We start from the raw sequence: 25,562 nt of genomic DNA on the forward strand, positions 1-25,562 counted from the left end.
TAAACAGATAGAATTCAAGGTTGTGAATAATTTAAAAGCAAACAATTCAAATAGATCAATAGACTACTCTACAGCATAGAACTAAATTACACTTAATATACTCAGTATGAAAGATCATTTTTCATTCACTATTTCATTCATTTAGCTAGTTTGCAACTGCTGCACATTGTCATTGCAGTAATATTACATATATCATTCAATAATGAAACATAATTAACCAATGTGGGTTTTTTATAATATCAATAATGCAATGATGAAAATCAACCCAGCTCCTTCTCAAATTATTGTATGTCATCATATTCTCTTTCAAATTCAGTACCAAATGAAGCAAATGAATCTAAAAAAAAAAGGAAAATAGGCTGGTGTTATGAACTTATTACATTTAAGTCCCAAATTAATCAGTTTTGTTTACTGACATTTTAGGAATCCAGTCCATTGCCAATTGGTTCATTATCAATTAAAACTGCTCCATGTATTCATTCAGCCATCACTGACTCAACAAAAAATTATAACTATTTTATTGAGAAACTTAAGTACCAAGTGTTGTGGACTCTTTAGAAACCTACTTAAGACTTCTAAATAAAAGATTTTGTGTGTAAAAATGGGAATAGCTTAAAGGAAACTGCATGGCCTGAGGACCTTTCTGTTGATTTGAAAAAAAATTAATATTTATTCCTAATTGCTGAGGACATGTTCGCAATTTGTGTATTTTCCATTGCCAATATTTCAAACAGCTTTAACATATCATCGAGTCAGAGTTGTACTGCACAGAAACAGACCCTTCAGTCCAACTCGTCTATGCTGACCAGATATCCTAAATTACCCCAGCCCCATTTACCAGCACTTGGCCCATATCCCCCCAGACCGTTCCGATTCACGTACCCAGCCAGCTGTTTTTTAAATGTTGTAACTGTATTAGCCTTCACCACTTCCACTGGCAGCTCATTCCATAAAAGTATGAAAAGGTTGTCCCTTAAGTCCCTTCTAAATCTTTCCCCTCTTACCCTCAACTTTTTCCCTCTCATTCTAGACTCCCCCAACACTGGAAAACAGCTTGTCTATTTACCCTATCTATGCCCCTCTTGATTTTATAAACCTCTATAAGGTCAACCCTCAGCCCCCGACGCTCCAGGGTAAACAGCCCCAGCCTATTCAGGCTCTCCCTACAAGTATCATTTAAAGGTGCAGAATTTGTTCATGGAGCCACTCTCTATATTTCTTTTGTTTCTTCGGAACACTGAACAGAAGAACACATGGAACATTTATACTTATATGGACACAGTGGAGAATCTTTGAATTTTGTTAAATGTCCAGAAGGTGTTTCTGCATTCTTTTATCATGAAAAATGCAGTTTCAACGATCAGTTTCAACAGTCCAAAAACTACCAAATGAATTGTCTAACCGTGAATTTGTCTGATGCTCATCACAATGCATATTGATATGTGAATAAAATCATCCTTATATCTACTGAGAGTGACAAATAATGATGCAATGTCTCTTGAACCACACTGCCAGTGTGCTTCAGTTGAAAGATATACAAGTTCAGTTAACACTCATACGTTATATTGGATTTAAGTTCATGAGTGACTTCAAGCTAAAAAAAAACTCGATTATTAATATAGTAGCTTAACTATGACGGGATTATTTTGTTTTGTCTTGCTCTCCACTGGGAATTTGTGATGGAATGGTGTGAGAGAGGGTGAACACTGGCCTACCTTGCAAATGTGTATCGTCACCCTCATGTAGCTCACTTCCTGTATAATATTCCAGTTTGTTCAGTGAACTGTTAGATTGGATATCTGTAAATGGAAAACATTGGAAAATTAAAATTAACATTCCATTTAAATATAATGCGTCATGTGCATAAATCTCTAAGATAATTACCCGGTCCTGTTCCAAGGTTGTGAATCTCAATCTCTTCATAAGCAGGCTCAGGAAAGCTTCTAGCAGGATATTGTGTCTTTCCGTAGCCTGTGAAACCAAGAATGCCAGATTATACATGTGTCAAAAGTTATATCAACCTCTAATACCTGCTTTCCAACCTCCATTTTTCTTTATCGTTTCCTGGAAACCTCTTACATAACCTTTGACATTACATTCACTGAATCCTGAAGGATGTATGCCCTCAAGAAATTTCTGCACCCGTAGGTCAATATGTATTTGTCTTGGCAATCAAATGCAATCATTCATAAAATCCTTGGTCATTTTGAAGACAGCAATGTGGTTAAACTTTCTTAAAACCATAACCTGCTGACTCCAAACTTTCTCAATATAATTATTGAACAGAAACCTTCTCACGCTTTGTGCATAAAAATATCATTCATTTCAGATTGCAGAGGATTAAAGTTCAGCCTAATATTGAGTCAGGACTGTGACAGTGTAATCTTCACTTGCTTGAAAGGATACAGACCCAACGACACTCAAGAAGAATGTTATTGGAGTTGCAGCCAGGAAACAGTGTCTCAACCTCACTTTGAGGACACACGCCATTGCATTATCTGGCACTGGGTCTGCGGCAGGTGGTGAAGGAACCAACAAGAGGAAAAAGCATACTTGACCTCATCCTTACTAATTTGCTGGCTGCAGAAGCATCTGTCCATGACAGTATGGGTAAAAGTGACCACAGCACTGTCCTTGTAGAGATGAAGTCCCGCCTTCACATTGAGAATAATCTCCATCATGTTGTGTGGCACTATTACTGTGCTAAATGGGACACTCTTCAAATTGATCTAGCAGCTCAAGACGCTGTGGGCCATCAACAGCAGCAGAACTGTACTCCAGCACAATCTACAACCCCATGGTCTGTCATATCCCCCACTCAACTATTATATCAAGTCAGTGGATCAACCCTGGTTCAATGGAGAGTGCAAGAGGGCATGCCAAGAGCAGCATCAGGCATACCTAAAAATGAGGTGTCAAGAAATGAAGCTCTCAAACAGGATGACTTGCACGCCAAATGTAATAAACAGCAAGTGATTGACAGAGCTAAATGCTCCCACAACCAATGGATCATATCTAAGCCCTGGGGTTCTTCCACATCCAGTCAGGAATAGCCATGGACAATTAAACGACTCACTGAAGGAGGTCCACAAATATCCCCATCCTCAACAATGGAGGAGTCCAGCATATTCATGCAAAAGATAAGGCTGACACATTCGCAACAATCTTCAGTCAGAAGTAACAAGTGGAGGATCTGTCTCAGGCTCCTCCAGTGTGCCCCAGCATCACAGATACCAGTCTCCAGCCAATTTGATTCACTCCAAAAGATATCAAGAAACAGCTGGAGGCACTGAGACATTCCGGCAATAGTAATGAAGAGGCGTGCTCCAGTACTTGCCGCTCCCCTAGCCAAGCTCCTCCAGTACAGTTACAACACTGGCATCTACCCGATTATGTGGAAAATTGCCCCAATAGTCCAGTACACAAAAAGCAGGACAAATCCAACCAGGCCAATTACTGTCCAATCAGTCTACTTTCCATCATCAGTAAAGTGATGGAAGGGGTCATCAACAGTGCTATCAAGCAAAACCTGCTCAGCAACAACCTGCTTAGTGATGGCCACTTTGGGTTTCGCTAGGCTCACTCAGCTCCTAATCTCATTGCAGCCTTGGTCAAAAATGGGCAAAAGAGCTGAATTCCAGAGATGAGGTGAGAGTGACAGCCCTCAACATCAAGGCTGCATTTGACAGAGTACGGCAACAAGGAGCCCTGGCAAAACTGTAACCAATGGCTATCAGGGGCAAACACTCTGCTGCTTAGAGTCATACCTGGCACAAAGGAAGATAGCTGTGGTTGTGGAGGATCAGTCATTTCAGCTGCAGGACACCTCTGCAGGAGTCCCTCAGGGTAGTGTCCTAGAGGCCCAACAATCTTCAGCTGCTTTGTCAATGACCTTCCATCTGTCATAAGGTCTGAAATGGGGATGTTCACCGATGATTGCAGTATTCAGCATCATTCACGACTCCTCAGATACTGAAACAGTCTATGCTCAAATGCAACAATATTTGGACAATATCCAGGCTTGGGCCGACAAGTGGCAAATAACCTTCATGCCACACAAATGCCAGACAATGACCATCACCAATAAGAGACACTTGACACTGCCATTTGACATTCAACGGTGTTACCATCACTGAAGGCCCCACTGTCAACATCCTTGGGGTTACCACTGACCTGAAACTCAACTGGACTCAACACGTAAACACAGTGGCTACAACAGCAAGTCAGAGACTAGGGATATTGTGACGAGTAACTCATTTCCTGACACCCCAAACTCTTTCCATCATCAGCAAGGCACAAGTCAGGAGTGCCTTGCCTTGATGGGCGCAGCTCCAACAACACTCAGAAAGCCTGACACCATCCAGGACAAAGCACCTCACCTTGATTGACACCACATCAACAAACATTCAATCCCTCCACCACCGTCACTCAGTAGCAGCAGTGTGGACTATCTACAAGATGCACTGCAGAAATTTATCAAAGATTCTTAGACAGCAACTTCCAAACTCAGAACCACTTCCACCTAGAAGGACAAGGGTTGCAGGTACTTGGGAACACCACCACCTGCAAATTCATCTCCAAGCCACTCACCATCCAGATATGGAAATATACCGTTGTTCCTTCACAGAATCCTGGAATTCCCTCCCAACTGGCATTGTGGGTCAGCCCACAGAAAGTTGACTGCAGCGAATCAAGAAAGCAGCTCATCATCACTTTCTCAAGATCAAACAGGGATGGGCTATCAATACTGGCCAGCCAGCAATGCCCAAGTCCCACAAATTAATTTACAAACTACTACTTTGGTAAATGGGACTTGGAACTGAAGACAAAACATCTATGAGGTACTCCAGGCCATTAACAACAACAGAATTGCACTTCAATATAATCTGCAACCTCATTGCCCAATATATCCTAACTTTACCACACTGGAAAGGCAAGTGATCAAACCTTGATTTAATGAACAGTACGGGATGGCATGTCAGGAGCAACACTATGAATTGCCGACATGCTGAAGCCAGAATAAAACATGACATGTTGTCAGACACCAAAAACTGCAAATGATAGACAAACCTAAGCAATTCCAAACCATCAGCCCTGATCTAAGCTGATCTTAGTACTGCCACATCTATTAAATAAAATTTTAAAAACTCACTGGAGATCAGGCTCCACAAATATTCCCACAGAGTCTTCGAGTCATACAGCATGGAAGAAGACCTGACTGTCCAACCAATCCATGTTGAACATAATCCCAAACTAATCCAGTCCTAGCTGTTTGCTCATGGCTCATAACCCTGCAAAATCTTCTCATTCATGCACTGATCTCAGTGTCTCTTAAATGTTATAACTGTACCCGCATGCACAACTTCCACTGGAAGTTCATTCCACATGCAAACCACCCGCTGTGTAGAAATGCTCAACAATGGGAGAATCCAGTACATCGGTGCGAAAGAAAATGCTGAAGCATTTGCAACAATTTAAAGCACTGAGTGAATGATCCAGCTTGGTTTCCTGCAAAGCACCTTACAATTATACACAGCAGTCTTCAACCAATTTGATTTATAATATTAAGCAATCATTAAAAATGTCTAGAAGTATTGGACACAGGAAAGGCTCAGGGTTCTGAGAAAATTCCGGCAACAGTAGTGCAGATGCACACTCCAGAATTTGCTCCATTCCTGTGTGATATTCCAGTACAGTTACAACACTGGCAAATGCATAATTGTCAGGGATTGTCTTATGCAAAACAAAACAAAACCAATTCAACTCAGCGAATTACCACCACATCTTGATCATCAGGAAAATGATGGAAGGTGTCATCAACAGTGCTATCAAGCAGCATTTTCTGAGCAATAGCCTGCTCACTGAAACCAACTTTGGATCCAACCAGATTTAGAAGGGCTCTGGCCCGAAACGTCGAATTTCCTGTTCCTTGGATGCTGCCTAACCTGCTGTGCTTTAACCAGCAACACATTTTCAGCTCTGATCTCCAGCATCTGCAGACCTCACTTTTTACTCCAACCAGCTTTAGATCCTAACCTCTTTGCAAGCTTAGTTCAAACACTGAAGTCATATTTGACCGAATGTGGTATCAAGGAGCCCTCACAAAACAAGATTCAAAGCAAATTATGAGGAAAGTTGTCCACTGATTAAAGTCATATCTTGTAGAGTCATAGGAAGATAGTTGTGGTTGTTTGAGGTCAGTTATCTCAGCAGGAATTCCGCAGTGCAGTGTCACAGTGCCAGAGTCGCAGAGATGCACAGCACAGAAACAGACCTTTTGGTCCAATCCATCCATACTGACCAGATGTTCTAAATTAATCAAGTTCCATTTGCCAGCATTTGAGCCACATCCCTCTAAACTCTTCCTATTCATATACTATTCAGATGCCTGTGAAGTGTTGTAATTTTACCAGCCTCCATATATTCCTTTCACAGCACATTCCATTCATGTATCACCCAGGTTGCCCCTGGGGTCCCTTTACAATCTTTCTCCTTTCACCTTAAATACATGCGCTCCAGTTTGAGATTCCCTTACTCTGGGGCAAAGATGCTGGAGAATCAGAGTCGAAAAAAGGAGGCACTGGAAAAGCACAATAGGTCAGGCAGCATCCGAATAGCAGGAAAGTCGATGTTTTGGGCATCATGGATAGGATAAATAGACAATGTCTTTACCCCAGGATAAGGAGTCCAAAGTAGAAGACATAGGTTTATGGTGAGAGTGGAATTATTTAAAAGGGACGTAAAGGGCAACTATTTCAGGAAGAAGGCAGTATGTGCCTGGAATGAGTTGCCAGGGGAAGTGGTGGAAGCTGGTACAATTATAACATTTAAAAGACATCTGGATGGGTGTATGAATCGAAAGGGTTAGAGGAATATGCGCCAAATAGGTAATAGACAATAGGTGCAGGAGTAGGCCATTCGGCCCTTCGAGCGAGCACCACTAAACATTATGATCATGGCTGATCATCCATAATCTGTATCCTGTTCCTGCCTTATCCCCATAACCATTGATTCTACAATCTCTAAGAGCTCTATTCATGTCTTTCTTGAAGCTATCCAGAGACATGGTCTCCACTGCCTTCTGGGGCAGAGCATTCCATATATCCACTACTCTCGGGTGAAGAAGTTTCTCCTCAACTCTGTTCTAAATGGCCTCCCCCTATTGTTCAACTGTGTCCTCTGGTTCTTAAAAATGGAACTGGATTAATGTGGGATACCTGACCAGCATGGATGAGGTTGGCAAAAGAGTATTTTCCATGCTATACTTCTCTACAACCCTATGTGTATATCCACTAATTTTTTTTCCCATTTATATACATTTCATGAATGGCCGGACCACATTGTCAAACCTTGATGAATCTCCAAATGAAAGCAATTCTCATAAAACTGCTGTTAAACCTTGTGCCAATTATTTCAGTTCTGTGGCCTCGATCAACTGAATTCTCAACTGAGTGAGATTGATTTCCCCATCCACCGTACCCATGCTCCTCATTGCCATATTTAAATCAAGTTAATCTCTCTTAAGCCTCCTATGTTGAAAGAAATAATTTTCTGCATAACCAAACATTTGCCAATCTTTCCTCATTACGAATATCGTTGATAGTACAGAATTTAAAGATTTTTAATAGGAAACTTGAAGTTGAAGATATTTGTCTTGTGATGATGTTGTGGCTTTCAGAAATGAATTTTGTGCTGTTTTTGTTTGAAGAGAGATTTGACAGAGAGGTCGAAGCTGCCTATTTGAATCCAATCAACTGCAGGTGAGGTCCTTGGGGATTGTTTTTCAAGTGAGAAGAATAGAAGCAGCCGGAGTATAGGTGATCAAACTCCTCTAAGAGCCAGGATTTTATTTTATCAGTTGCAGTTACTGGGATCTTGAAGCCAAACATGGGAACTGTAATACAGCACTCCCTGCTACACTTTCTCTCAGAGATTTCTCTTAACGTTTTTCCTCCAGGACTGGAGAATTGCATGTGAGACAATCTATTTTACTGAATTTCATTTTCCCAGGGCGGGTTTCTAGAATGTTATTATATTGGAACAGTTATTGTTTAGTAGTTAAATGATCTATTTTTCTATTAAGTTTTCCAACAGAGTTAAATTATTTCCATTTCTCCTTCGTTTTGTTGTATTTTAATTATCGTGGGTTTTGCTTTCAGATTTCAAGATCGTTAGACATATCAAATTGCATCTGGAACATAATGCCTAGCACTTGCCTTTAAAATAAGAAAATGTTAGAGTCTAGGCTATCTTCTTAATATATTTTGAAGGGATTTGATCTGGTTCATAACAAAGTGGGATTTATCAGGATCAAAATCTCGAATTCTAGTTTGGGTTTAGTATTATTGAACTAACTTGCAGCGTGCGATAAGTGTTGATGTTTTACATTTTAGGTGTTGCATTTGATTGCTTTAAATAGGGTGTGCCTTGAGTAATAATGGCTCTCCCAGTCATGAAAAGGTTCTTAGGAATAGAAGAAGTCACTTCAGGAGTTGTACAGAAAGTGAATAAGAGAAAGCTTTTAGAATCAGCAGACAACTGGAGTTGGGGTTGTCCATGTTTGTGAGGAAAGAGAACTTAATTAATGCAATTTAAAATAGTCAGGAATGTCATTGGAAACTTCAGAAATGGCTACAGTTCAACTGAAAATGAAGCATCTTGAACATGAAAAGGAAATGAAACAGTTTTACTTACGATTGAAAAGCAGAAGAAAGAGAGAAATGGGTGGAGTTGAACTTCAGAAGTGGAAACTGAAAACTCAAAATTGACTTAAAATGTTGGAAGTAGAGGTGAAAAGTAGAAGTAGTGACAAGTCGGTCATGAAGCACATTCACATAGTAACCAAAAGCCTGATGAGTATCTTTTTAAATATTTTCAAGCACTACCTAAGTCCGACAAGAAGGATGTAGAAGCCTTTCTCACTTCATTTGAGACAGTGCTAAACAAATGAAATGGCCGATGACCATGTGGGTATTGTTAATCTAAACAAAGTTGATTGGTAGAGCTAATGGTGTATCTGCATCATGATCAGCGGAGATATCTGGGGTGTAAGATGAGGTGATCTAAAGTGCTTATAAACTAGTAGCAGAAGCATACCATGATTGAGGAATCTAAGGAGGGGACCTGGTCAAATGTCTATTAAATTTCAAAGGCTCAAACAAAGTAATTTTGATAGGTGGATAAGGACATTGAAAATTGATCAAGTATATGATGCATTTAGGGAGAGGATTATTTTGGAAGAGCTCAACAATTCACTTCTTGTATTACTGATAACTCTCTGCTCTTTCATATGAATTAAGATTAGCAGCAGAAACGGCAGATGATTATGAGTCACCTTATAAACTGCAGATTATCTTTCAACAATCTGTCAGGAATATAAATTGGGAAGAGAAAAATCTTCAGATGGAAGGGAAAAGAAGATTTCATTGAAGAAAGTAAAGATAGTTTAACACAGGATTTAAAAAGAAACCCATGAGTGGGAAAAAGAAGGGAAAAAGCTCAGGCGCTTTCATTTCAAGAAGGTTCCATGAAGTCACAGTGTTGGTTGTTTACAAAAAAGCACTGCAAAGACAGGTGTAGGAAAACAAGATAAGCCAGTGAGCTTTGTTGAAGTAATAAAGGAACGCTCAGTGAAAGCTAAAAATCTGCAGAAGGTGCAACATGATCAGTGGTTGATTGTGAAAAATTGCCACATCTCTTTCAACAAGTTACTTGCAGAGGTAAGATTTATTCATGTCTCCCAGGAGGAGTTGGTAAAGCAATTAAGATTTTAAGCGATACAGGAGCAAGTCAATCATTGAAGATGAGAGAAAGGAGTTATGCAATTCAGAAGCAGTATTGCCAGAAAAGGTGTAAATATGTGGAATTCATTGTGAGAAGAGCAGTATTCCATTATATAAAGTGAGATTGGAGAGTCCAGTGAAAAGTGGTGAAGAATTGGAAGTGTAGTTGACGGCGAAGAAGATTATCTCAGATTACAACAGGATCTTGATCAGATGGACCAGTGGGCTGAGAAGTGGCAGATGGAGTTTACTTAGATAAATGTGAGGTGCTGCATTTTGGGGAAGCAAATCTTAGTAGGACTTATACACTTAATGGTAAGGTCCAAGGGAGTCCTGCTGAACAAGGAGACCTTCGAGTGCAGGTTCACAGCTCCTTGAAAATGGAGTTGCAGGTAGAAAGGATAGTGAAGGCGGCGTTTGGTATGCTTTCCTTTATTGGTCAGAGTATTGAGTACAGGAGTTGTGAGGTTATGTTGTGGCTATACAAGACATTAATTAGGCAGCTTTTGGAATATTGCATGCAGTTCCGGTCTCCTTCCTATTGGAAAGATGCTGTGAAACTTGAAAGGGTTCAGAAAAGATTTACAAGGGTTGGAGGATTTGAGCTTTCGGGAGAAGTTAAACTGGATGGGGCTGTTTTCCCTGAAGTGTCAGAGGCTGAGGGGTGATCTTGTAGAGGTGTATAAAATCATGAGGGCCGTGGATAGGAAAAAATAGACAAAGTCTTTTCCCTGGGGTGGGGGAGTCCAGACCTAGAGGGCAAAGGTTTAGGGTGAGATGGGAAAGATATAAAAAAGACCTAAGGGGCAACTTTTTCACGCAGGGTGTAGTACATGTATATAATGAGCTACCAGAGGAAGTGGTGGAGGCTAGTACAACTGCAACATTTAAAAGGCATCTGGATGGGTGTATGAATAGTGAGGGTTTGGAGGGATATGGGCCAGGTGCTGGCAGGTGGGACTAGACTGGGTTGGGATATCTGGTCGGCATGGACAAGTTGGACCGAAGGATCTGTTTCTGTGCTGTACATCTCTTTGACTGACTCTATGGTGATGGGTTTAATAGATAAATTCTCAGTTCCATAAATACAGCTTATCTTGGGTAACAATGCAGTTTGATCACAAATGGAATTGATGTCCACTGTGTTGGGGAAGCCAGTGGAAAATCAGGTAACTGAGGTGATACAGGAAGTATAGCCTGGGATTTTTCCTGACTGTGGGGTAACAAGGTCAGAAAGCCATAGGTGGAAACAGGAGGAAAAAACTCAAAGAATTAAAATAAGGAATTTGAAGTTCAACTATCAGAGATTATGTTTGACCAAGTTGTATTATGGTGGGCTATAGAAAGGAGGTATTGAGGATGGCAAATTAATTACCAGTATGAGGCTATTTGAGAGTTAAAAAAAAACTCAATCCACATTGCCAAGGTATTTTTACAGGCCTGGACTGCATAAGGATGTGTTTGAATTTTGCTAGGCATTTCATGCCTGTCAGGTATTTGGAAAACCTCAGGCAGAGATAAAAATCAACATTCTTAATACCTCCAACATTTGAGGAACCTTTTACCAGAGTTTTAATTGATCGCGTAGGACCCCTACCAAAAACAAAAAGTGTGAATCAGTATTTGTGACCAGAACAGTTGTGTCTACTAGATCTCCAGAGATTAGTATCTGATGTAGAAGCATGGCTAAAAGGATTGTCAAAGAGTTACTCATTTTAAACAAAAACGAGATACAGACTAGCCACAGAGATACAATTGGATCACGGGTCAAAGTTATTCAAGTTATGTATTGTTTCAAAATAAAGCAATTCAAGTCCACTGCATCCCAGACAAAATTGTAAGGAACATGCGAACACAGGCTTCAAACTATAAAGACCATGTCGAGGGTTTATATTCAAGACTATCCAGAGAATTGGGAGAAAGGAATTCAATTTGTACTTTTTGCAATTATGAATGTACCAAATAAATCAATTAAATTCAGTCCTTTTGAATTCGTTTTTAGGCATGAGGTGAGATGACCACTGAAATTAAATAAGGAAAAATTGTTGAGTCAGAGTTCAGAAACCACACATTTGGACTGTGTGTCATGTTTTAGGGAAAGGTTAAATAGAGTTAATTGGATAGCATTAAAATGTAGCATAGCATGTGATAAAATGGGAAGCAGACAAAATATCAGAAATTCACAATTTCGTAAGTGAAGGTAAAGTGTTAATGTTACTTCTTATTGTCACTGAAAATCTTTAAAGGTGAGTTTTAATGGATATTATTAAATCAAAAGGAAATTGAAATTGAGGTGAATTATTTGAAAAATCTCACAGCATGTGTCATGTGGATATGTTCAAAAGGTATTTTGAAAGGGAAGGAAACCAAAAGGAGAATGTGGTACTGGTTACAATACAGAGTGAAGAACTAAGTTCAGATGACTATGAACTGGACATTCCTCAAATTAAATTGGACAATATGAAAGTTCTCAAAAATTGGGAAAAATGATAGAATTATTTTCCAGTGGAAATTGAAATGACCTGAAAGAGTTAATAATCCCAGTCATGTGGGGAGATATATGGGAATAAACTGAAAAATACTAATCCCCATTATGCATAATGTAGATATAGGAAATGCTGTTCCAATTAAGCAACATCATTATCGATATAACTCTCTAAAGTTGGCACCAGTTCAAAAAGAGATTGAACTCATGCTCAATGACAATGTAATCAAAGTGAGTTGCAGTGAATGGAGTTCACACAGAGTAATAGTGTCAAAACCAGATGGTACCCAATGATTATGTGTAGACTATCAGAAAGTCACTACAGTTACAAAATCTGATTCAAATCCTATTCCTCATTTAGAAGACATTATTAAGATGGAGAAGCAACTTACATGTCTAGGTTAGTCTTACTGAGATGATATTGGCTGGTACCTTAATTCAAAAGAGTGAAGGAAAGTTTGGCTGTTGTGACACCAAATGGACGGTAATGGTTTAAACTCATTTACATTCTGTATCAAAAATATGTCAGACACATTGCAAAGACAAAACAATAAAGTCATTTTAGGGGACTGCATTGATGATCTGGTGATTTCTAGTCATCCACGGAAGGAACATTTGCAACATCTATCAAAATTGTAAGATCGACTTCGGTAGGCAGGCTTAGTGATAAACCTGGCTAAGAATGAGTTCACAAAAACTCATGTTGTGTTCATGGGCTATGTCACTGAACATGGAAAGATGGCCCCAACTGATGTGAAAACAATGGCGATGTAGCAGTTTCCCAAACCATCAACAAAGAGGGAAATACTACAAGTCATGGGTCTGAGTGTTTTTGTTGGAAGATCATACCGAATTTTAGCATTGTGCTTGCACTACTGACTGACTTATGCAGAACGTTTCAGTGAATGCGGAAATGTCAGAATGCAGTTGGCAGCCTGAAAGCTGTGTTAACCACTGTCCTAGTGTTATTCACACTTAATTAAGCAAAACCATTCAAGTTGACTATCGATGGAGTGATGCGGCTGTCAGTGCTAAACTCTTGCAAACTGAGAAGGTTGAAAAACCTATTAAATATTTTTCCAGAAAACTGAATAAACATCAACAGAAATATTCTACAACTAAGAAGGAGACATTGTGCTTATTGTAGGCATTGCAACATTTCTATTTTCATATTGCCACTAATGTGTCTGAGACAATTGTATACACAGATCATAATCCCTTAAAATATGTGTAAAAATTAAGGATAAAAATTCCATATTGATGATTTGGAGCTCAATATTTCAGCCATTCAATTTGAAAATTGTACATGTGGAAGGACAAGAGAACGCAATTGTCAATGCATTATCACAACTTTGATTAGGAAAGTCATTCAGTTGCGGGAAAAACAATTTGAACTGGAAGATTGCAGTGAATGTAGTGTACAAATACTGCATTGTCATCTACTAATAGTGTAAGATGAAATGTTTTTAAAAATGAAGCTTTCATTATTTGAAGGGGGAAGGTGTGATGATATTATGGTTTTAGGGGTATATTTTGATGTTTTGTTTTTAGTTTTAGTTTCTCATTCGCCGTTTTTGGGGTCTTGAAGTTGGGCTTTGGAGCTACAATACATCTCTCCCTGCCATTCTCTTTCTCTCCGAGAATGTTCTCTTGATGAGTTTCCTGCTGGTCTGGAGAACTGTATGAGAGACAATCTATTTTACTGAATTTGCCTTTTTAAATGTGTGTTTATGAGATGTTACTAGACTGAAACAGTTACTGTTTAGTAGTTAAATAATATATTATTCTGTTAAGGTTTCCAACAGAATTAAGTAATTCCAATTTCTTTCTTTTGTTGCATTTGAACTGTCCTATATGAAGAAAGTGTGTTTTGCTTCAAAACTGATAGCTTGACCAATCGAATTTCATCTGGAACACGAAGCCTGGCACTTTGCTTTAAAATAAGGAAAACGATAGGGTCTAGGCCATCTTCTTAATATATTTACAGAGGGGTGTGTCTGGTTTATAGCAGTCTTGCACTCAACTGAACTAGGATGTAAGAAACACAATATTTGCAAAACAAATGGTGTCAGAGAGATAGCCAATATCTGCTGTATCCTGATCATAATGCCCTAACCGATCAGAATCTCTCCGACTGGTCTGAGAATGAAGATGGCCTGTTAACTATCCCACTTGCCTCATCTTTGTGTCAATCATGCTCCAACGAATCAGTACCCACTTCTCATGTTGTGGTAAATGCAAACTCTTCAAGTCTGTTTCTTGTGCCCTCGTCTGATGAGTGCAAGATAAAAATTTTCAAATGCTGGTCTCCTTTCAATAATGTTTAAAGAAAATTCTCTAATTTGTCTAATGTCCTTGCATATTGTCTCAAGCTAACATGAGACAACATCCTTCCTGCAAACTGTAAGAATTGTAGAAAGTAAGATTAGCAGGAACCAACCATAATACTTCTGGGGCAGGCCTTTTAAGATTAAATTCACCAACCTTTCTGAAAGCTTCTTTGTAATTCTGCAGCCAAAGCAATTGATACAGCAATCAAAAGAATAATAAAAACACAAGGTATGATGAAGAGAGGGATTCTTTGCTGGTTGAAGGGCATTGTGAATTCTTGATGGCCTGTAATTAAAAACATTTAATAATAATACAAAGAAAACTGGCCTCATGAATTTTATTTATGTATACATACACCAACAGCTTGAACCAAAATATTTGTCAGTGAAATTGGACAAGAAGCATGTAATCTGGCAGGAACTCTGTTATTGCATTCATTATTACAATTACTTATATATATTAGTTTAATTCTGATTCAGTAGGGTACTCAACCTGAATCTTGCATTTTCCATTTTTTGAACAGGATTTGATCATAACCTGGTGTTAGCCACCAATTGCACTAAGTAGAAATATTTGGAAATACAGCTGGTTGTAGCATGGATGGGGAAATAATGTAAAAATACAACTTCAGTGTGAGGAAAGAGATATATATTAAAGAGTAAAACTGACTTCTAGAGATCTGACAAAGTATATGGGCAGCACAGTGGCTCAGTGATTAGTGCTGCTACCTCACAAGTGACAGGGACCCATGCTGGTTTCCAGCCTTTGGCGACTATCTGTGCGGAGTTTGCACATTCTCACCGTGTCTACGTATGTTTCGTCCAGGAGCTCCGGTTTCCTCCCACAGTCCAAAGATGTGCGGGTTAGATGAATTGGCCATACTAAATTGCCCATAGCGTTAGGTGCATCAGTCAGAGGGAAATAGGTCTGGGTAGATTACTCTTCGGAGGGTTGGTGTGGACTTGTTGGGCTGAAGGGCCTGTTTCCACACTATAGAGAATCTAATCTAAATGTTGCAGAAAACAGAGAAACCTCTAAATGGTAAGTGAATTGAATAGTGGCAAATAGAACTCTGGACCTAAGATTTATAAAATAGAGTATTTTTTTTTCAGATTAGATTACTTACAGTGTGGAAACAGGCCCTTGGCCCAACAAGTCCACACCGACCTGCCAAAGCGCACCACCCAGACCCATTCCCCTCCATTTACCCTGCACCTAACACTACGGGCAATTTAGCATGGCCAATTCACCTAACCTGCACATTTTTGGACTGTGGGAGGAAACCGGAGCAAACCCACGCAGACACGGGAAGAATGTGCAAACTCCACACAGTCAGGCGCCTGAAGCTGGAATTGAACCCGGGTCTCTAGTGCTGTGAGGCAGCAGTGCTGACCACTGTGCCACCGTGCCGCCCACAAGTATCTTCTAAATGAAGGAATTATGATGAAAGGATTACTATTGGTGATACACAAAATCTAAGAATTGGAGAATTCGAAAGGTTGTTTTGTAACTTTAGGACACAGATAGCACAAATAAGAGCAAAGAGTATATTGAATGTAAAGATCAGTGCAGTAAAATCAAGATTGAATTTAAAATGGCATACCAGAGCATATCAAATTGACATCTTCTTTATGTTCACAGTCATGATTGGTCATTACTGACAATGGGCAGTCCCACAGGAATAACTCACTCCCCTTGCATTTGATTTCATCAATCCATATTGTGCCATTTCCTCTTTCAAACAGCATCTCTTCCGGAGCTGACACTGGATGACCACAGTTTAACTGTCTACAGATCACATCAGCATCCTTCCTATCCCAGGAATCATCACAAACCGTTCCCCATGTACCATTGGTGAATACTTCAACTCTTCCAGAACAATTATTAAATCCTGCAGCCAGCCGCAATTCTGCAAAAACAAAAGTTGTGTGTGAGAATTTGAAGTATTTTAACTTGCAATTGAATATAATTGCTTTGTTTGCCTTGTTCCATAATAAAAAAACAGGATCACACAGGGTGTACCACCTGCAAAATACATTGCATTAACTGATCAAAACTCCTTCAACAGCACTTTCAAAACACATGACCTCTGGCACATATGTAGACAAGGCAACAAGGTCACATGTATGAGTGTACCAGCAGCTACAATGCCACTCCAAGCTACATATCATCTTCAAATTCGTCTGCTATCATCTTATCTTTATTGTCACTCAGTCAAAATCTCCCCGAGATAGCAACAGTGTTCTGACATCCCAAGGACTGTTGTAGTTCATGAAGACAGATCATTACCCCACTCTCATCAAGAAATAGGAACAAACATCAATGCTGGATTAGCCAGTGACAGCCAGGTCACATGAATGAATTTTTTAAAATTCACAGCTCTGGGATAATTTGCTGCAATCCAAAAAATAAATAAGTCGACCAATTTGTACAGCAGAAACTGTTTACTCATGTTTAAAGAAAGATCATTTAAAACATGGAAATGGAGTCACATTCACTAAAATTAAGCCTGCTGAGCATAATTGAATATTTGACAGTTATGCTGAACTTTGCCAGATTTCAACGGTCCCGAACAGAGGCAGAGGCAATGTATTCATTCCAGTGTGAATGACTGAATAAATGCAGTCTGACAGCTGATACTTTGTTCAGACTATTTTCCCCAATATTTTGTCCCTAGATTAATCTTTCAACCCTTTCCATTAATGAGTGATACTAAATTATCAAGCGTTTGATGCTATGTTCCTGTTACTACCATGAGTATAACCAATCCTGATGGGTGTGATACCAGCTGGTAATTAAAGACAATTGTGCACTATACTTAACTCTGGCACTTGGACTCGCTGCTCTACATTAAATAATTGGTCGGAGAAAGTGAGGATTGGAGATCAGAGTCAAAAAGTGTGGGACTGGATAGAGCAGCAAGACAGGCAGCATCCGAGGAGCAGGAGGTTCAACATTTTGGGTATAAACCCTTCATAACATTCCTGATGAAGGTCTTATGCTCGAAAAATCAACACTTCTGCTCCTCGGATGCTGCCTGACCTACTGTGTGCTTTTCCAGTGCAACATGTTTTGACATGAAATAAGTGGTATTAATGATGCAAAATAATTGTAGAAGTTGAAGTGATGGACAGATTGGAAAGAACCATTTTCGTATTGAAATCAGAAATTTCACAAAGAATCAAGAAAAAAAGTTCCTACTGGATGACATTTGTTCATATCCATATCACTAATTACCAAACTTTTCTGAAGCTAGTTGAGTTTTACTGTTCTTCATGTCTCCCTCATTGCGTATTTTCCTTGGACTTAGTTCTAAAAAAAAAGAAACATTTAATTACTTCAGCAACAACTTGTGTTCATACAGCACACGAGATGTCCCAAGGCACTTCCTGGGACCACAATACATAAAACAAAATATAACACGGAGGCACAAAGTCGATACTGGGTCAGAAGATTAAAATCATGGTCAATTATGGTCAGATTTTAAGAGGTATTGTAATGGAGAACAGAGACGGGTAGAAGCAGGGAGGTGAAGTGGAAGAATTATGAAGCTGAGGACCTAAGCAATTGAAGTCATCTCCATGCAGCAATTGTAATTGGAAATGCCCAAGAGACCAGGCTTAGTGGATGGCAGATTTGTAGGAGAATTATAGGGATGCAGCAGTTTAAAGTAATAGGGAGTTGTCAAGTAGTGGAAGCAATCATGAACTGAGATGAAAATTTTAAAACAAATTACTGCTTGACCTGGAAACCACAGAGGTGAGACAGCAAAGGTGTTGTCTGGACATTGACAATGAAAAATGTGCATAATTTCAAATTTGAGAGTGCAGAAATATTAAAACGTTGGTGAAACATTTCAAGACAATTTTTTTTTCCATTTGCACTTCTTACCTGAACAGACAACTCCAACATCTTCCTGGTGGTCACAATCATGTTCACCCCATGGTGAAGATGGACATTGCCACAAGAACATATCATGCAAGCGACAGTTCACATCATCGAGCCAGATCGGTCCAGAACCGCTTCCAAATGTAACATCAGCATCCACAGATTGGGCAGATCCACAGCTGAGCTGTTTACAAACAACTTCCGCATCCTCCATATCAAAAGAATCAGAACAAACAGTCCCCCAGGTCCCATTGTAGAAAACTTCAACTCTGCCCTGACATGGGTTTGCTCCATCCTGCAGCCTAACAGCTCTGTGGTCTGTAGAACAAACAGTGAGCTTTAATCTGAAAAACCCAACAGGTCTGTCAGCATTTGTTGAAAGAAACCAGTTTCTGTTTCAAGTCCAATGACTTCATCAGAACTGATTGCAACTTGGAAAAACTGATTATTATGACGAAGAACAGATTGGAAGGGGATGGGAGAAGGGAGAGTGAGTGAATAGATGAAGATGGAGCCCAGAGAGAGAGGTGTGAAAGGCTTGGGTTAACATGGGGATTATGGACAGGCCAGGAGAGAATATAAACTGAATAAGTGATCCTGAGAGCTGAGGGTAGCAAAGAATGGATAGTCTGTGCTGAACGCAAACCATACAATGTCATAACAGGCCCAAGAGTGGGTGAAAATGGGTTGGCTGTGCTAAAAGCAATCCATGTCACAATACGACTGATTATGGGGATGGGGAAGAAATATCAAACAATGGAATCAGGTTGTAAAGTTATTGAATTTGATACAAAGTCCCAGAGACCGCAGGATCCCCAAATGGAACATGAAATGTTTACCCTGAGACTCACTGAACACTGCTGCAAGTATGTGTCAGAAATGTTGGCATTGGAGCACAATGATATGCTGAAATGGTCAGCAGTTGGCAGCTCTGGGTCATTTAAATGGACAGAATGTTGATGTTCTTTGAAGTGGTCACCCAATTTGCATTTCATCTTGCCAATGTAAGGAGATCACATTTTGGCTGCAGTAGATTAGATTGAATGAAGTTAAAAAATTGCTGCTTAACCTGGAAGGTATGTCCTACGGCCTTGGATGAGGAAGGAGGAGAAGGTAAGCAGGTGTTACACCATCTGCGATTGCACAGGAAGGTAACATGGGAATGTAAGGATATGTTGGGAATGAAGGATGAGTGGACCAGAGTGTCCCAGAGGCAAAGGTACCTTTGGAAAGCTGAGATAGAAGAGGAGGTGAAAGTATGACTTTTTATGGCATCCTGTTGGAGGTGAATGACAGCTTACAATCCTTTGGACGTGGAGGATGGTGGGATGGGAAATGAAGTCTGGGGGACCTGTCATTTTTGTAGGAGTGAAGAGAAAGAATGAGGACAGAAGTGCTGGAGATGGACCGGGCATAGCTAAAGACTCTGTCAACCCCAGTAGCAGAGAATCCTTGGTTGAGGAAAAAGTGGGCATTTCTGAGGCCCTCAAGTGGAAGGTGGCATCATCACAGCAGATTCAACATAGATGGAGAAAATGGAAGAATAGGATGGCCCATCCTTACAGAGAGCAGTATGTGAGGATATTTAGTCCAGGTAACTGTGAGAGCTGATTAGTTTTAATGGTTATTAGTAGCAACCCCCCCCCCCTCCAAATAATGGAAAGAGAGTGGTCAAGGAAGGGAAGCGAAGTTTTGGAGCCGAACCACTTGAAGGTGACAGCATAGTGGAAATTGGAAGCAAAATTGATAATTCTTTCCAGTTCAGAATGAAAGAGGGAAGTAGAACAATGATGTCATCGATTTTTCAAAGAAAGAGTTGTGAAGGGCCTAAGTAGTATTTGAACAGAGATGTTCCATGTATCCCACCAAAAGCCAAATCTAACTGGGACCTATGCTGGTAATCATAGCCACACCATTGTTCTGAAGAAAGTGAGAGGAATTAGAGGAGACATTGCTCAAAGTGAGGATGAGCTTGTCAAAGCAGATGAGGGTGGTGATTGGGCCACAACATCATGACTATCCCACAATTCATTGAGGTGGAGTGCACATGAATCAAACTAAGACCTTTGCTGAGGACAGAATGTTCAGTATCAAACTTTAACCTTTTGTTCAGTTCATTGAACTGTTCAAATCAATTGTGCAATTTAAACATCCGTTCAAAAATAATGACTTTTTAAAAATAAATTCAAAGAATGCACCCCACAGGACAATTAACTTAAAAATATATAACTTAAAACGCGTTCCACTGTCTGATATTTCCCATATATGTTATCTTTATGGGAGTGAACCAATGGCCTTTTCCTTAGTTAATCATTAGGCCAAACATTGAATTATTCATTAATTACCAGGACTAAAATGTGAATATCAATCCATGCGCAGTTTGTTGAAGAGTTCCATTTGACAGGACTGGAAAGGGTGAATATTTCAAAAGACATGTTACCTGAGCAGATAACACCAGCATCTTCTTTATGATTGCAGTCGCTCTCACTCCATGGCTCCACCAGACATTCCCACAGAACAGAATCATTCAATCCGCAGTCTAACCATACAGGCCCCACGCCTGGACCAAACCAACCGGAAACTGTTGCATTTAAAGCCTGTCCACATTTCAGCTGGTTACAGACAACTTGAGCATGTGCTAAATCCCAGGAATCATCGCATGCAGTTCCCCAGCTTCCATTGTAGTAAAGTTCCACCCTTCCAGCACAGTCACTTCCACCATCCACCAGTCTTATCTGAATATGATCTGAATGATAGGAATGAAAACGAACTGCTGAGAATTATCAGTTGCAACTCCAAAACACACATACTACAGTGCTACAAATAATCATGTGTATGACTAATTTTATTATTTTAATTTATAGAGCTCAACTTATTCTGAACCTGCTTGAGAAATTAAGCCTCTGAATTTTAAAATCCAGTTTCTGCACATGGGTGTCATATTTCAGGTCAGTTTTTTTAAATCGGTCTTGAAGATAATGGTCCTGTTGATTGGCTGGGTAGGCTGTGGCGAAGGCACTGTAATTAACCCTGTGTGTTTGAGAGTTGAACTGTTCCGGTTGGACAGGACTAGAGGTTTACTTACCTAAATTACATTAGTGAAATATTTAGGCGCACTTATCACAAAACGAGAGCAATGGAAAGGAAACATCCATGGGGAAAAAAAGCTGTCAATCTTTCTTTGCTCACTTCATAACTATTGCAGGATAGTTATGGCACAGAAAAAAAAACAGTTCGAAGTATCATTGCAAAGCTATTCCAGGCTTCATCATCTGAACCAATCTCCCTTTTTTCAGCTCCTTCTATCTCATATGCACACTGACTCTCCCATTTCACGAAACAGTAGGCAGACCTACCCTGTGGTTCTAGATACCGTGTGAGAACATAACTTAAGACCATAAGACATAGGAGTGGAAGTAAGGCCATTCGGCCCATTGAGTCCACTCCGCCATTCAATCATGGCTGATGGACATTTCAACTCCACTTACCCGCATTCTCCCCATAGCCCTTAATTCCTCGTGACATCAAGAATCTTTCAATCTCTGCCTTGAAGACATTTAGCATCCCGGCCTCCACTGCACTCTGCAGCAATGAATTCCACAGGCCCACCACTCTCTGGCTGAAGAAATGTCTCTGCATTTCTGTTCTGAATTGACCCCCTCTAATCTTAAGGCTGTGTCCATGGGTCCTAGTCTCCTCGCCTAACGGAAACAATTTCCTAGCGTACACCCTTTTCAAGCCATGTATTGTCTTGTAAGTTTCTATTAAGTCTCCCCTTAATCTTCTAAACTCCAATGAATATAATCCCAGGATCCTCAGCCATTCCTCGTATGTTAGACCAACCATTCTAGGGATCATCCGTGAGAATCTCCACTGGACACGTTCCAGTGCCAGTATGTCCTTCCTGAGGTGTGGGGACCAAAACTGGACACAGTACTCCAAATGGAGCCTAACCAGAGCTTTATAAAGTCTCAGTAGCACAACGGTGCTTTTATATTCCAACCCTCTTGAGAGAAGTGACAACATTGCATTCGCTTTCTTAATCACGGACTCAACCTGCATGTTTACCTTTAGAGAATCCTCGACTAGCACTCCCAGATCCCTTTGTACTTTGGCTTTACGAATTTTCTTACCATTTAGAAAGTAGCCTATGCTTTTATTCTTTTTGCCAAAGTGCAAGACCTCGCATTTGCTCACGTTGAATTCCATCAGCCATTTGCTGGACCACTCTCCCAAACTGTCTAGATCCTTCTGTAGCCTCCCCACTTTCTCAGTACTACCTGCCTGTCCACCTAACTTCGTATCATCGGCAAACTTTGCTAGAATGCCCCCAGTCCCTTCATCCAGATCATTAATATATAACGTGAACAGCTGTGGCCCCAACACTGAACCCTGTGGGTCACTGCTTGACACTGGCTGCCATTCCAAAAAAGAACCTTTTATCCCAACTCTCTGCCTTCTGTCAGACAGCCAATCCTCAATCCATCCCAGTAGCTCACCTCGAACACCATGGGCCCTCACCTTGCTCAGCAGCCTTCTGTGTGGCACCTTATCAAAGGCCTTTTGGAAGTCTAGATAGACATCATTCACTGGGTTTCCCTGGTCTAACCTACTTGTCACCTCTTCAAAGAATTCCAACAGGTTTGTCAGGCATGACCTCCCCTTACTAAATCCACAAAACTTTCTCTTGAATATTGCATTAGCTTTGTTATCGACTCTGAGGGTCTTTATCCCATAGCTGGCAGGAGGACAATGATTAGATCTGAGGAAATAAAGAAGGTCATACCAGAGCACATCACTCCCACGTCATCTCCAATTGATGACTGCTCCGATTTTGTAAAACTGCAATTCCAAAGGGAGGGTTCACTTCCGTTGCACCTGACATTACTGATCCAGGTCGGTCCGCTGCCTTTCCCAAACTTCAAGTGGTTGTAAGTGCTTATTGCAGAGCCACATTTGAGTTGTCTGCACACCACTTCTGCTTCATTGAAATTCCACTGAGCGTCAATCACTCTCCCCCAGACACCGTCATAATAAACCTCCACACGGCCTTCGCAAATGCTCTGTCCGTTCGCCAATCGTAACTGCCAATCTTCACCTGTAAGAACGTAATTTAATAATCAACGTTCATGCAATGTTTCAAAATAGACAGGAACTGAACATAAGTTATGACCATTAATGCTATTGCACGATTTATCTATTCCCCGCAGTTCATGAATAGAGAATAGAAAGTAGCCGGTAATTGAAATGTAGAGATCGTCAGGAAGATTAATGTTTCAAAAGACTCGGTCAGAGCTGCTGTGCTCAGACAGACCGGGTCTTTCCGAGCGGGGAAGATTGGGGAGGCCTGGTGACGGGTTTGCGACTTCCATGAATCTTGCAATCCTACACTGCAGGTATAGAAATAACTCTTTAAGGGAGTGAGTTCCAGGAACCAAAAGAGAAAATGCTGGAAAATCTCAGCAGGTCTGGCAGCATCTGTAAGGAGAAAAAAAGAGCTGACGTTTCGAGTCTTACTGACCCTTTGTCAAAGCTTAAAAAAAGGGAGAAATAGGGAGGTATTTATACTAGGCTGAGAGAAGATGAGTCATGGCTCCAGAAGCAAAGGTAGCAATAAAGAGGTGACAATGACAGTGCATGGAAAGATTATAGGGAGATTAGGAGCTGTGAATGACCAAGGCTGAAGCCACTGCTATGTGACAAAATATGTGGCGATGGGTGAAGCAAAATGGAAAACAGGGGAGGAGGGTAGAAAAGGGGGGAAGAGGAGAGGGAAAAGGTGATGAGAGAGTGGGGAGCGAGAGAAAGAGAGACAATCAAGAAATAAGAGGTACAGAACAGTGAAAAAAAATGTAAAAATAAATAAAATAAATGAAATAAAATTATGGAGCAGAATGAAAACATTGAGGTTGAGATGGGATAATCATCTGAAGTTGTTGAATTCAATGTTGAGACCGGCAGGCTGTAACGTGCCTAGTCGGAAGATGAGATGCTGTACCTCCAGTTTGCGTTGAGCTTCACTGGAACATTGCAGCAGGCCAAGGACAGACATGTGGGCATGGGAGCAGGATTGTGTGTTGAAGTGGCAAGCCATAGGAAGGTCTGGGACCTGAGTTCCAGGATCTGAAGGAATACAACTGTACTGCAACGTTGGTATTTTACTAAGTTTGTGTGGTGTGCGAGCTGAAAGGAAATTTGTTGGTGTTGGTGTTTTCCTGCAGTTGTTGCATTTAATTCCGTAAATGACGGATGTCTTGGACTTGGAAGTTATCTGTGGGAAATGGAACCCACTCACTTCAATAATTTCAGTCGAGACAAGATCTGAAGCAATATTGTTTACTATACGCTTGCAAACATGGTGTCTAAAATAGACACAGAGTTTAGCAAGTACATATCTTATATACAATTCATTTCTCTTTTACTCCTCCCCCGCTTATTCCATTGCTCCTCTCCTGTTTACATCTCCCACTTCTCTCAATGCAGCGCCCATTACTGTTGTTTATCTCTTGCCTTATCCGGCCTTGTGCATAACAAAGTACAAGTTTTGCTTGGCAATTTCACCACATCCTGCTGTGGTCCATTGTTATATATCCTCCTTCACTGCCATCTATTTCCCTTGTTTGTAACACTTCCTCCCATTCTTCATCCATTCTGAGCCTTATGACCTCTTGATTGTGGTTTGTTTTTGTTTTTACAGAAGCCGGAAACAGATGCTTATAACTACTGTTTGTACAAGCATATTTAGTTTAACCTACACTCCCTTCCCTCAGAGCACCTTATTTATTTGTCTGTAACATCTACCATTGTTTGCAGGCACATTTCATTCTTGTATGCACATTTTAGCAAATGCAAAAGCAATTATATATTTCCTTCATATAGTTTTCATTCTTGTTAACTCAGCTCTTGGCAGAAACAATTATACACTGGTGTGAGTTCATTTGCCTTGCATCAGCAATTATGATTGCAGAAGTAACACTGCTTTACCTATATCCCATATTACCAATGAGCTTTGATGAATTGTTGCAATGAACCTTTGGGATAACAGACCTGTTCTGTATCAATCTGATGTGGCGCAT

General features: G+C 40.3%; 1 protein-coding gene across 1 annotated transcript; it reads right to left on the minus strand.

Annotated features, from left to right (window-relative positions):
- Positions 1–281: 281 nt before the first annotated feature.
- LOC132821710 (deleted in malignant brain tumors 1 protein-like) lies at positions 282–25,562 on the minus strand. Its single transcript, XM_060834417.1, has 10 exons — positions 25,487–25,562; positions 23,273–23,584; positions 20,927–21,232; positions 18,490–18,804; positions 17,836–17,910; positions 16,289–16,507; positions 14,752–14,883; positions 1,885–1,971; positions 1,716–1,799; positions 282–337 (listed from the first exon to the last, which is right to left on the minus strand). Exons 1-10 carry the CDS (start codon positions 25,560–25,562, stop codon positions 282–284), a joined length of 1,662 nt encoding a protein of 553 aa, XP_060690400.1.

Source organism: Hemiscyllium ocellatum, chromosome 13, assembly GCF_020745735.1.
Source record: "Hemiscyllium ocellatum isolate sHemOce1 chromosome 13, sHemOce1.pat.X.cur, whole genome shotgun sequence".
Classification (NCBI taxonomy): Eukaryota; Metazoa; Chordata; class Chondrichthyes; order Orectolobiformes; family Hemiscylliidae; genus Hemiscyllium; species Hemiscyllium ocellatum.

Coding starts and splice junctions, on each gene's coding strand:
- LOC132821710 (XM_060834417.1), bottom strand. CDS start 25,562: ATGCGCCACATCAGATTGATACAGAACAGGTCTGTTATCCCAAAGGTT. Junction 18,805..20,926: donor TGCTGGTGTTATCTGCTCAG/GTAACATGTCTT, acceptor TTTGTTCTACAG/ACCACAGAGCTGTTAGGCTG. Junction 1,800..1,884: donor CAACCTTGGAACAGGACCGG/GTAATTATCTTA, acceptor TTCCATTTACAG/ATATCCAATCTAACAGTTCA.